Source organism: Mobula birostris, chromosome 7 (assembly GCF_030028105.1).
Source record: "Mobula birostris isolate sMobBir1 chromosome 7, sMobBir1.hap1, whole genome shotgun sequence".
In the NCBI taxonomy this organism is placed as follows: domain Eukaryota; kingdom Metazoa; phylum Chordata; class Chondrichthyes; order Myliobatiformes; family Myliobatidae; genus Mobula; species Mobula birostris.
The window spans coordinates 6929309-6943238 of NC_092376.1; the positions used below are offsets into that span (position 1 = coordinate 6929309).

A 13930-nucleotide genomic window follows, 5' to 3' on the forward strand; every position below is an offset into this window, starting at 1 on the left:
AAGGCAAAGGGTGGTTGTGGATGGTTCATATTCTGCATGGGGGACAGTGACCAGTGGTGTTCCACAGGGATCTGTTCTGGGATCCTTCCTTGATTTTTATAATTTACCTGGATGAGGAAGTAGAAAGGTGGGTGAGTAAGTTTGCTGATGACACAAGAGTTGGGGGTGTTGTGGTTAGTCTGGAAGGTTGTCAGAGGTTACAGTAGGATATTGATAGGGTGCAGATCTGGGCAGAGAAGTGGCAGATGGAGTTCAACTCAGATAAGTGTGAAGTAGTTCATTTTGGTAGGTCAAATTTGAAGACAGAATATAATAATAGTAAAACACTTGGCAGTGTGAAGGACCAGCGAGATCTTGGGGTTCGTGTCCATAGGATGCTCAAAGCCGCTGCACAGGTTGACAGTGTTGTTAAGAAGGCATATGGTATGATGGTCTTCATCGACCATGGGATTGAGTTCAAAGCCATGAGGTCATGTTAAAGCTATATCAGACCTTAGTTAAACCCCATTTGGAGTACTGTGATCATCTCACTACAGGAAGGATGTGGATACTATAGAGAGAGTGCAGAGGAGATTTACAAGGATGTTGCCTGGATTGGAGAGCATGCCTTATGAGAATAGGTTGAGTGAACTGGGCCTTTTCTCCTTGGAGTGGCAGAGGATGAGAAGTGACCTGATAGAAGTGTACCAGATGATGAAAGGCATTGATTATGCAGATAACCAGAGGCTTTCTCCCAGGGCTGAAATGGCCAACATGAGGGGCATAGTTCTAAGGTGCTTGGAATTAGGTAGAAGGGGGTTGTCAGAGGTGAGGTTTTCACACAGAGAGTGGTAGGTACGTGGAATGCACTGGCAGCGACGGTGGTAGAGGCGGATACAATAGGGTCTTTTAAAAGACACTTATAGGTACATGGAGCTTAGAAAAATAGAGGGCTATGTGGTAGGGAAATCCTAGGCAGTTTTTAGAGTAGGTTACATGGTCGGCACAACATTGTGGGCCGAAGGTCCTGTAATGTACTGTAGATTTTTATGTTCTGTGTTCTATTACTCAAGTCATTGTGAATCTGTAAATCTTGTTTTTTTTTAATATAATTTTTATTGAGTTTTCAAAAATACATGAAAAGATAGTATCTACCCTCCCCCCTCCCCTTAACCCTCCCCCCCCCCAAAATAAAGTCCTACCTAAAAAGAAAAAAAGAAAAAAAAAGAGAGCCGCCTAGGTATTGGAAGGTTTCCACATGTTCCATGGAATTCAAAATAAAATTGGTATACTTATTCGTTACTTTCCCCAAGGGACCAAGATCTTTATCGGAGCACTTAAATATGCCATCCTATCTTTTGTAAATAAGGGCGCCAAATATTCAAAAATGTTACATATTTATCTCTTAAATTATAAGTAATTTATTTTTTGTGGTGTAATATATAATTGGTGTAAGAAGTTATATTATACTAATCTAAGTCGAACATTTATTGTGTTTGTCATACTGTCAAGGCACAGTCTTGACCAATTTGTTTCATCAATATTAATATTCAGATCTGTTTCCCATTCTTGTTTTGACTTAAAAATTGCTACTCCCCGCTACAACACTACCCACCCAATCTCTCTTTAATTTCTGATATTCTGTTTCTGTTAAATGTGTTTCCTGTAAAAAGGCTGAATCTATCTTCATTTTCTTAATATGTGTTAAGATTCTTTTTCTTTTCACTAGTCCATTAAGCCCATTAACATTAAAACTCAAAAAATTCAATAAATTAGTCATTATTTTTAACAAAGTTACTCCAATCTAAAACATTACTTAACTTCTCAACTCTCATAGTTCCTTGGGGAATCTCTTTGAACTTCACCATGTTGCTATGCGTTCCCCCCCCAATCATCCAAGCAAAAAGAGAAAAAAAGAGATAGATGAGATATAAAAAAAGAAAAAACAAAATACCCCCCCACTAATGTTGTGAATGAAAGGATACACAACACTACCCTACTCCATTTTGCGGGTCGTGGCTAGAGCCACGCTTGCACACATGATTAGCGTAGCAATTGAACAGTGCTTCTTCCAGCTCCCCCGCAACAAAAAAATTATATATATATATATAAAAAAAATTAATGTTACTATCCCCAACCAGTATTCCTCAAATTTTAACCTTACTTCCCCTCCCTCATATAATTAGTAATATATTTATATATTCATCCGCCTTCAAAAATCCAACAAGTCCATTCTTTGACCCAGTCTTCTACTTCAATCCATCTCGCTCCCCTGGTTTTGTTCTTGTACCTGGTGAATATTCAGAGAGTCTTGCACAAACTGCTCCACTTTCCGGTAATCATCAAAAAATCTTTTTTCTCCACCAGTCAAAAAAATCTTCAAGGTTGCAGGGTAACGCAATATAAAATGATAACCGTGATCCCACAGGATTTTTTTCACTGGATTAAATTCCTTCCTTCTCTTCAAAAGTTCATAACTTATGTCAGGATAGAAAAAAATTTTGTTCCCTTGAATCATCAATGGCCCTTTTCTATTCTTGGCAGCTTGGGCAGCTGCCTGTAGAATCCTTTCCTTGTCTTGAAATCTTAAGAATTTTATTAAAATTGCTCGTGAATGTTGGTCATCTTGTGGTTTTGGTCTTAGAGCTCTATGTGCCCGCTCAATTTCAATTAATCGGTCCTCCTCTTTCATTTGCAAAACTTCTGGGATCCATCTTTGAAAAAATTTTATTGGATTTCCTCCCTCCATACCTTCTTTAAGACCAACAATTTTAATATTATTACGTCTACTAAAATTTTCCACATGTCCACTTCCTCCAAGAATCGATTTCTTTCCGTGTTCCAGACAAGCAAATCATTTTCTGTTTTTTCCACTCTATCATTAATATGCTCCATTGTTCTTTCCATCTCCTGAAGCTTCTTATCCATTTTATCCTGTCTTTTCATAGCTTTATTATAGCACATCTTCATGTCTCTAAGCTCTGCTCTTACTTTTCTTACTTCAGCTGTTAATTGCAATAAAGCCTCTCTTATGTTTCCATCATCTCCTTTAGTTCCAATCCCTTCCAGTTCTTCCTCCTCTTCTTCATCTGTATTCTCTGCGGTATCCGATTCTGACTCTGAGTCACTTTCAGTTGCAGTGGCTGTCGGTTCTTGTAGTTTGAGTTGTATGGATTTGCGCATGCGCATTTCCGGCACCTTCTTCCGAGAGACCGCTACAGCCGCCATTGCTCCCTGTTCTCCGGTGGAGATAGAATGCATCTCCTCCAAAAGAGATCTGACCTGAGTCCGAGGCTCCATCGCTGCAGTAGGCCCTTTTTTCTTCCCATCTCGCGGCGGCTTCGCAACAACAGACTTCTTCTGTTGCAGTTTAGGAGGCATATCGTAAAGTAGTCTTGCAAAGTTATAAATAGTTTTCGGAAAGTATTTATTAACTTTGTTTTGTTTAAACGGTACTTTGCTAATTTTTTACGGGAGAGTTGGATTTACACGTCTCAATTCCACGCTATCACGTGACGCCCCCCAATCTTGTTCTTGAAGGGTTCTGTGTGAGTATATTCAAAGTCACCAAAGCCACACAAAAAGAAAAGTATTATTTCCTTCATTTGGTGCTGCTTTTTTTTTGGCATGTGCCTGCGTGCGTGCGAGTCTGCGTGTGCATGTGTGCGCGTCTGTGTGTGTGTGCGCGCGCGTCCATCCGTGATGATGTCTTTTTCATGGCTTTTACAAGGCGCAGAGCGAGAGAGAGACTGGCACGCCACTCCGCGCACATTTTTGCAGTATTTTTCGCTTTTTAAAAAATTTTACGAGGTCGAGTTGCGATCTCGACACTCAACCCAGCAGGATGGAAAGCGTACTCGGGAGCGGACCCGACTGGTTTCGAACCCGGGAACCTCCACTCCTGGGTCCAGCGCCGATGTCATTGCGCCACCAGCCGACCCCATTTAGTGCTTTTGACATGGCCTTCCCAACATCTGTGAGACCAAGCACAAATTTGGCGATTGTTTGACAGAAAACTTTTATGGTCAGTGCACAGTGATCACCCCAAACTCCCAGTTATAAGCTATTTCAACTTCCCATTCTATTCCCACACTAACCTGTCCATCCTTTATTTTATTTAAAGATACAGTGCTGAATTGGCCCGTCTGGCCCTCCTAACCGCACCATCCAGCATCGAACCAATTTAACTCTTGCCTAATCATGGGACAATTTACAATCACCAATTAATATACTAACTGGTATGTCTTTGGATTGTGGGAAGAAATTGGAGCTGCCAGTGGAAACACAGGAAGGATTGTCTTACAGAGGATGCAGGAAACTCTTGACGCCCTGAGCTATAATAGCATTGCACTAACCAGTACACCACTGTGGCACCCCATGGCCTTCTCTACTGCCAGGAAATTGCATTTTCCGCAAAGACAGGACAGCTCAGTCCCTTAAAGGCAGAGAAGTCGGGTATGCTCTTATGATCAACTCACCATGCTGTGCAATCATGGCAGTTCTGTCTCAGTCTTGCTCACCCAACCTGGAACATCAAGCAGTCAGATGTCCACTTACCTGCCAAGGGAGCTACCCGCCGTCATCCTGGTGGTGGTGTCCATTACACCTCAGGCTAATGTCAAGCAGGCACTGGAGAAGCTGAGCAGAACAATCAACAGACACAAAACTGCGCTCTGTGATGCCTTACATATCATTGCGGGAGACTTCAACCAGGCCTGCTTGAAGAAATTAGAAATCTCTGAACAACTACTACCAACATATCTCCTATGACACCAGAGGAACCAACAATTGACCACTGTTATACCACTATCAAGAATGCTTACATGCCATTCCCATGCTAACACTTTTGGAAAGTCTGATTACCTGGTCATACTTGTACTCCCAGGGTATAGACAGAGAGTAAAGACTGCAGCATCAGTAGTGAGGACCAGAGGGTATTGTCAGGGGAGGTGGAGGAGTGCTTACAGGACTGCTTTGAGTCGATGGACTGGACAATATTCAGGGATTCATTTTTGAGTCTGAATGAGTATGCCACGGTTGTCACCGACTTCAAGAATTGTGTGGATGCATGTTTGCCTTCAAGAACATATCGGACATCCCCAAACCAAAAGGTGTGGATGAACTAGGAGATTTGTAGTCTGCTGAGGGCTAGGTTTGTGGCATTCAAGACCGGAGATCCAGAACTATACCGGAGATCGAGGTACGACCTACAGAAAGCTATTTTAAGTGCTAGAAAACAATTCTGATTTAGGTTAGAGGTAGAAATGGATTCAAGTCAGCTCTGGCAGGATGCAGGAATTGCAGGCCATTACTTCTTACAAAGCAAAACTTAACATTATGAATGGCTTTGTTGCTTCATTCCCAGACGAACTCAATGCCTTTTGTGCACACTGTGAAAGGGAGAATAAACCTATGCCTGTGTGAATCCTTGCAGCATCTGCTGACACGCTGTAATCTCTGTCTCAGGTGCCAACTACAGAACATCTTTCAAGGAGTGAACTGTTGCGAGATGTCAGGCCCTGATGGTTTACCTAGTAGGCTCTGAAAACCTGTGTCATGTTCAAGGTCATCTTCAGTCTCTCATTGATGCTGTTGCAGGTCCCACCTGCTTTGAAAGAGTGACAATCAAACCTGTGCCCAATGGCTCAATAGCTGTTACCCAGTGTCATTCACATCTACTGTGAATGAAGTGCTTTGTGAGATTGGTCATGGCAAAAATCAGCTCATGCCTAGCAAGGACCAGGACCCACTGCAATTTGCCTATCGCCACAACAGGTCTACAGCAGATGCAATCTCAGTGGCTCTTCACTCTGCCTTGGATCACCTACGTTAGGCTGCTATTTATTGATTACAGCTCAGCGTTCAACACAATCATGCCCTCAGTTCTACTCAACAAGCTCCAAAACCTGGGCATCTGTACCTCCCTTTGCAAATTAATCATCCTCACTGGGAGACCATATTCTTTGCAGTTCGGAAATTATATCTCCTCCTTGCTGACAGTCAACACAGACGCACCTCAAGGATGTGTGCTTAGCTGACTGCTTGACTCTCTCTATACCCAGGATTGTGTGGCTAGGCACAACTCAAATCGCCATTGATAAATTTGCCAATGACACAACTATTCTTGGCAGAATTACAGATGATGACGGGGAGGTGTACAGGACGAGATAAATGAGGTGGTTGATTGATGTCACAGCAACAACCTTGCACTCAACATCAGTAAGACTAAAGAATTGATTTGGACTCTAGGAAGAAGAAACACATAAGTCCTCATCGATGGATCAGAAGTGGAAAGGGTGAGAAGTTCCAAGTTCCTGGATGTTAATATCTCTGAAGACTTATCTTGATGAAATTACAAAGAAGGCACGACAGAGCTATATTTCATTAGGACTTTGAGGGGAATTGGTATATCGCTAAAAACATAAGTAAATTTCTATAGGTGCATCTTGAAAAGCATTCTACCTGGTTACATCACCAATTGGTATGGAGGGGCCATGGCACAGGATCGGAAAAAGCTGCAGTAAGTTGTTAACTCAGCCAGCTCCATCATTGGCACTAGCCTCCTCAGCATCCAGGACACCTTTAAAGGGTGATGCCTGAAAAGGGTAGCATCGATCATTTAGGACCCCTATCACCCAGGACCTGCCCTCTTCACATTACTACCGTACAAGAAGCTGAAGACACACATTCAATGATTCAGGAACAGCTTCTTCCCCTCTGCCAGCAGATTTTTGAATTGACGATGAATCCATGAACACTATCTCAGTATTTTTCTCTCTCTTTTTGCACTTTGTATTTAATTTAATTTTCTTTTTTATATAGCTCAGGGTCTCAGACTTTGGAGTTCATTTCTGACATCAGAATCAGGTTTATTATCACTGACATGTGACATGAAATTTGTAAACTTAGCAGCAGTAGTTCAGCGCAGTACATAATATAGAAGAGAAAAAATAAAATTTAAAAGAAATATTGAATAGATTTTAAAAATGTGCAAAAAACAGAAATACTATATATTAAAAAAGTGAGGTAGTGTTGAAGGGTTCAGTAGCCATTTTGGAATCGGATGACAGAGGGGAAGAAGCTGTTCCTGAATCGCTGAGTGTGTGTCTTCAGGCTTCTGTACCTCCTGATGGTAACAGTGAGAAAAGGGCATGCCCTGGGTGCTGGAGGTCCTTAATAATGGACACTGCCTTTCTGAGACACTGCTCCCTGAAGATGTCTTGGGTACTTTGTGGGCCAGTACCCAAGATGGAGCTGACTAGATTTACAATTCTTTGCAGCTTCTTGCAGTCCTGTGCAGTAGCCCCCCGCCACCCCATACCAGACAGTGATGCAGCCTGTCAGAATGCTCTCCATGGTACAACTATAGAGGTTTTTGAGAGAATTTGTTGACATGTCAAATCTCTTCAAGCTCCTAATAAAGTCTTGCCTTCTTTATGACTACATCAATATGTTGGGACCAGGTTAGATCCTCAGAGATCTTGACACCCAGGTACTTGAAGCTGCTCACTCTCTCCACTTCTGATCCCTCTATGAGGATTGGTATGTGTCCTCTGTAAGCAAATTTGTACATACCTTACCACGTACATGTGAGTTTCCTCCGGGTGCTCCAGTTACCTTGCACAGTCTAAAGACATATCAGTTAGTAGGATAATTGGTCATTGTAAACTGTCCTGTGGTTAGGCTAGGGTTAAATAGGAGGGTTGCTGGTCATGTGACTCATTGGGCTGGAAGGACTTGTTCTGCGCTGTATCTCAAAAATAAATTAGTTTCCCAGCCTTCCTTCATTGTCTTCCCCTACTTTCTCCTGGCTCCACCCATAAATTTCATATACAGGTTCCTACCACCCCCAACCCTCAATCTGGTTTAAAATGTCATTTCCTAGCCCCCTCCCCCTAGTGGTTCCCATTCTCACCTTTACTTACCTGAATTCAGTACAGGTAGCACTTTGTTTTCCTGCTTACTTCCCTGCAGGAACCTTCCCACTCCCCACCCCACCACCTTTTATCCATTTCTTTCCCTTTTTCCTCTCTACCTCCCATCTGTTGTCAATTAACTGTAGATATATACAACCAAATAATGTTTGTTTGTATATATGTGCAGTTAGATGATGGTAAACTTCAACTTGATCTTTCATTCACTTTCTTTCTACTCAGTTTCTTCCCTCTCACAGATGCTGTGTGAGCCACTGAGATCTTCCAGCAAATTGTTTAGTGCTCGAGATTCCAGCATTTTCAGTTACTTGAGTCTCCTGGAAACTTTCATTCAGAGGCATGATATTAATCAGGGTGTCAAAGATTATGGGGAGGCAGGAGAATGGCATTGAGAGGGCTAATAATTCAGCCATGATGGAATGGCCGAGCAGACTCGATGGGCTGAATGTCCTAATTTTGCTCTTATGTCTTATGCTCAATCATATATCCATACAGCACAGTAAAAGGTTCTTTGGTCCACAATGTCTGTTCCAAACTCAATGCCAATTTAAACAAAATCTCTTCGTCTACTCTGTCCATTCCCTGTGTATTTGTGTCCCTCTCCCTCTCCCTCCCCATCCCGCTCCCCCTCCCCCTCTCCCCCCACATTCACGTGTCTCCCTCCCCCTCTCCCTCCACATTCACGTCTCTCTCTCCACATTCACACCTCTCTTCTCATGCATTCCCTCCGTAGTCATGTGTCTTTCTGAAAAGCTCATTAGTGTCACTGTTATATCTTTTCCACCACCAGCACTGGTTGTCTGTTCCAGACAACCACTACTCTCTGTGCGAAAGAGAGTTTGTCCCACACATCTGCTTTATTCTATTTATGCCCCTCATAGTAGTATAAACTTCAGTCAGGTCTCCTATCAGCACCTGACACTCCAGACCCAAATTTGTCCAACCTCTAATCTTGGCAGCAATTTGGGAAACCACTGTTGTACCCTTTCCAAATACTTCACATCCTTCCTGTAATGGGGTGGCCAGGTAGGTTGTGAAGCCAAGAGTCCATCTTATGGTACAAGAGGTCCATTCAAGAGTCTGATAACAAAAGCTGCTCTTGACCCTGTTGGAATATGCTTTCTGGCTTTTGGACGTCCTGCCTGAGAGGTAGAAGTGATAATATCCAAGGTAGCTTGGGTCTTTGATTATGCGAACACGAGGAATTCTGCAGATGCTGGAAATTCAAACAACACACATCAAAGTTGCTGGTGAACACAGCAGGCCAGGCAGCATCTCTAGGAAGAGTTACAATTGATGTTTCGGGCCGAGACCATTCGTCAGGACTAACTGAAGGAAGAACTAGTAAGAGATTTGAAAGTGGGGTGGGGAGGGAGAGATCCAAAATGATAGGAGAAGACAGGAAGGGGAGGAATGGAGCCAAGAGCTGGACAGGTGATTGACAAAAGGGATATGAGAGGATCATGGGACAGGAGGCCCAGGGAGAAGGAAAAGGGGGGGGGGTACCCAGAGGATGGGCAAGGGGTATAGTCAGAGGGACAGAAGGAGAAGAAGGAGAGAGAGAGAAGGAATGTGTGTATATAGATAAATAACAGATGGGGTATGAGGGGGAGGTGGGGCATTAGAGAAGTCATTGTTCGCTACCTACTTTGCAGAGACAGCAAGAAGTGCAGACAGAGTCCATGGAGGGAAAGCTAGTTACTGTGAAGTGCTGAGCTGTGTTCACAATTCTCTGCAGTTTCTTATGGTCACATGCAGAGCAATTACCATACTAAGCCATTATGCATCTTGACAGAATGCTTTCTATGATACATTAATAAGAATTGGTAAGAGTTGACAGAAACATGACAGATTTCTTTAGCCCTCTGAGGAAGTAGAGACTTTGGTGTGCTTTCTTGGCCGTGACATCATTGTGGTTGGACTTGAAGCTCTCAACCATCTCACCCTCAACACCATTGATGTAGACAGGAGCATGTGCCTTTCCTGAAGTCAATGACCAGCTCTTTTGTTTTGCTGACATTGAGGGAAAGGTTATTGTCAATACACCTTGTCACTGAGTTCTCTGTTTCCTTCCTCTGACTCGTTATTATTTGAGATATGGCCTACCATAGTGGTAACATCTGCAGGAGTTAGGAGTTAGATATACAGTCCTAGAGGTTTGATTTTTTAAAAATGCTTTTTTCTTCAGGTGCTGGAAGAGGAAAGGACATGGCAAACATCACTGGACAATCCCATGGGAAGGATATCTCCACTATACTTGCAGAGTCGAAGGAAAATAAGCGACCATCGCGAGAATCTGCTTGTAGACGCAAGAAAAGGCGAAGACTGAATGACCTTGACAGTGACAGTACACCTGAAGATGAAGAGAGTGAAGAGGAGTTCAGAATAAGTGAAAGGTGAAATATTAAAGCATCCCCTCCTAGGTTTGGTTAAAATGCTACCTCTGGAAGTTGAGGTAAATTTTTGAAGTCCTTTTCATCACTTTCTGTAGTACTTGATGTTTGTACTCTGCGAGAAAGTCCAGAGATTGAGTATCCTCAGCTGCATTAAATAGTTTGGTCTATTAAAGTGATCACAGTTAATTGGGCATCAGTTAGTCACGGCAGCTGCTTATTTGGGACAACTCTTGCATAAAAACTAATTGAGAAAATAGTTGGATTTTCTTTTTTTATTTCAAAGGTTCAAAGGTACATTTAATGTCAGAAATGTATACAATATACATCCTGAAATGATTTTTCTTCACACCCATCCATGAAAAACATGGGAGTGCCCCCAAAGAATGACTGACAGTTAAATGTTAGAACCCCAAAGTCCCCCACAGCTCCCCTCCCTTCCGTGGGTAAGCGGCCGCAAGCAACGATCTCCTCTCCCCCCACTGGCAAAAAAAAGCATCGGCACCTGCCTCCGAGCACTCAAGCGTGAGCAAAGCAACAGCAAAGACACAGGCTTGCAGTACTCCAAAGACTACGCGTTCATGGTATTTGACATACCACAGACGCTCTCTCTCCTTAATAAGGGAGAAAGAGGTGTCTCCGTTCCACAGCGATAGGGGAGACATAACAAGCAACTTGCTGGTTTACGATGTTAAAAGTCCTTTGCGTCGCTTCTGAGCTTTGTGCCCAAAGAGCTGGGGTCTCTGGGCACACAGTCTTAGATTTTCCATCTCCCACAACACACCGATCTCCCGCCTGGACACCGACCTCTGATCTCTCCCCCCCACTCCGTCTCCAGAGAAATTTTGGACCTCCGAAGGTGAGTGAAGCCCTTAGCCCGTGCTGTTGGTGTGCCGAATAACAGCCAGTTGTGAAACCCTGAGAGCGGGTCCCATTCCCGCAAAGAACTGTAGTCAGCCTGTAACTCCAGGTCAGGGTCTTCAAAAGAACCCTGAAAGGGAAAAATAGAGATATTAAAGATGGAAATAGAGCTGTTTCCAAAGATGCAAGCAAAGGAATCGCCGTTAAGTGCCATTGATTCTCCTAACCTCCTCCTCCTATGAAACACTATACTGCTTAATTGGGACAGGAGACCTGCCAAACGGTTTCTAAGTAGTGTCAGTCATGTGCACTTATGTTGCTGTTAGAAACTACACCGTTGTTAGAGTGAGCAGTTTTTAAATAGCATCAGTTGTGTGTGCTTGTATTATGTTATCCATTTGGGTTGAAAAGCACCGAGTTGTAAAGCAGTGATTTTTGATCACTTTGTGGCAAGAAGTTTATTGTGGGTTACAACATTACTTCATGCAGGAAGGCAATGAAGATAGTCCATAATCTGCAGTAGGTGACTGCACTGATTTTGTTCACTTACAGTCAAAAGCTCAAACTGGATGGATTCCTCCGTCGATAATTACTAAGAACTAATACACAGTTTTATAGTGCTATAGAAGTATTGGTAGTGTTCTAATTTACTCTGTATTTCATTGAAGTACATAATTTATTACTGAGTTAAAGGGTCATTTGTCACTTTTATACCTTTTTAAGTATTTCCATGAAACTTTGGCTAATTGGGGAAGCCGCTTACTTGGGCCAAAGTGTACTGCTCCAGTGTGAGCCAATTAACTAGAATCCACTGTAGGAATTTAATTACTTAATTTTGATAGAGTTTCTTTTAATCTGTGATGGGTCTTTAACCTAGGGCACAGAGAGTGACCTTACCTTTAAATATTTCTGCATGCAGTAGCGAAGAAGAGTTTGAAATCTCTGACCGAGATAGCGAGGCAGAGCTTGCCTCCAATGACGAAGATGGTTTTGACTCCCCCCGCCGAGGAAGACATCCGAAATACACAGAGCCAATGAGGAGGAGTCGAAGGTTAAGAGGAAGAGCAGTTAAACGGTATTCAGATGAGGACGAAGATGAGGATGAAGATGAACAAGAAGGTGAAAAGCTATTCCATTGATTTCATCTCTCCTTCCCCCATCCCTTTCAGTTTACCTCTTACCTAAAGGCAGCAAGTAATGCCAGACTAAAACAAAAGAGCTGCATTTGTATACCATCCTCCATGACATTAGGACAACTCAAAACACTTTACAGCCAATTAATTATTTTTTAATTTTCAGTTGTGAGCAGGACGGAGCCATTTTTTCTTACAATGTCCTACTGTATAGAAGGAAGTCCCTTTAGAAGAAAGATGAGAAGGAATTTCTTTACCCAGAGGGTGGTGTATCTGTGGAATTCGTTGCCACAGATGGCTGTGGAGGCCAAGTCATTTGGTATATTTAAAGCAGAGGGCGATAGGTTCTTGGTTCTTGATTAGTCAGGCATCAAAGGTTACAGGGAGAAGGCAAGAGAATGCCATTGAGAGGGGGAATAAACGAGCCGTGATTGAATGCGGTGCAGACTTGATGGGCTGAATGGCCTAATTATGCTCTTATGCTCTTATATCTTATGGTCTACATACAATGCTTTACTTGGCAAGATGTGACCAGTAGTGTGATTTTTGGATTGGTCACCAGGATTACAGTTTAAGTTCAAAAAATAAAATTATTGTCAAAGTACGTATTTGTTACCATATACTATCTTGAGATTCATTTTCTTGCAGGGATTTACAGGAAAAGAAATACAATAGAATTTACGAAAAACTGTACATAAACCAAGGCTGACAAAATATCAATGTGTAAAAGAAGACAAATTATGTATAAATAAAAAATATATACTGAGAACGTGACTTGTAGAGTCCTTAAAAGTGAGTCTGTAGGTTGTAGAATCATTTCACAGTTGAGGTGAGTGAAGTTATCCACGTCGGTTCAGAAGCCTGATGGTTGTAGGGTAATAACTGTTCCTTTCTTTCTTTTTCAATATTTTTATTAGTTTCATAATAATACACATAGGATAGTAATGGTACAAAGTTATTGGGAATACATTGTTATAATTGACATAGTTAATTATAAAGCCAGTTGACACTTAAATGATAAAACTCCCAATCATATAGGATACAGATGAACAATATAAAACAATGAAAAATATCTAAAAAAAATCATGAAAAAGGAAAAAAAATAAAACTGTAACCCCCCCCCCAAAAAAAAACTAATCTAAACAGTATTAATCAAATAAACTTAAAAAAAAGACATGGGCTGTTATGTAACATCATTAAAAAAAAGGAAACCTTAGTGTCAACGGCTCTGTTCCTCTCAACCAATATTACAAAGAAATAAAGTAAGTTTGAAAAAGGTCAAATTATGTCATATGAAAATGTTGAATAAATGGCCTCCAAGTCTTTTCGAATTTAGTAGAGGGATCATAAACAACACTTCTAATTTTTTCCAAATTTAAACACAGCATAGTTTGAGAGAACCAATGAAATGTGGTAGGAGGATTAATCTCTTTCCAATTCAGCAAAATGGATCTTCTAGCCATTAATGTAAGAAATGCAATCATCTGACGAGCTGAAGAGGTTAAATGACTTGATTCTATCATTGGTAACCCAAAAATAGCAGTAATTGGGTGAGGTTGTAAGTCAATATTCAAAACAGTTGAGATAGTAATATTTTTTCAACAAAGGACATGACCAAAACATATGAGTT

General features: G+C 41.8%; 1 protein-coding gene across 1 annotated transcript in view; it reads left to right on the plus strand.

Annotated features, from left to right (window-relative positions):
• rsf1a (remodeling and spacing factor 1a) overlaps positions 1 to 13930 on the plus strand; it is a 111877-nt gene that overhangs the window by 92226 nt on the left and 5721 nt on the right. The window contains 2 exon segments of the mRNA XM_072262560.1: positions 10102 to 10309; positions 12087 to 12286. Coding sequence (XP_072118661.1) covers positions 10102 to 10309; positions 12087 to 12286 — 408 coding nt within the window.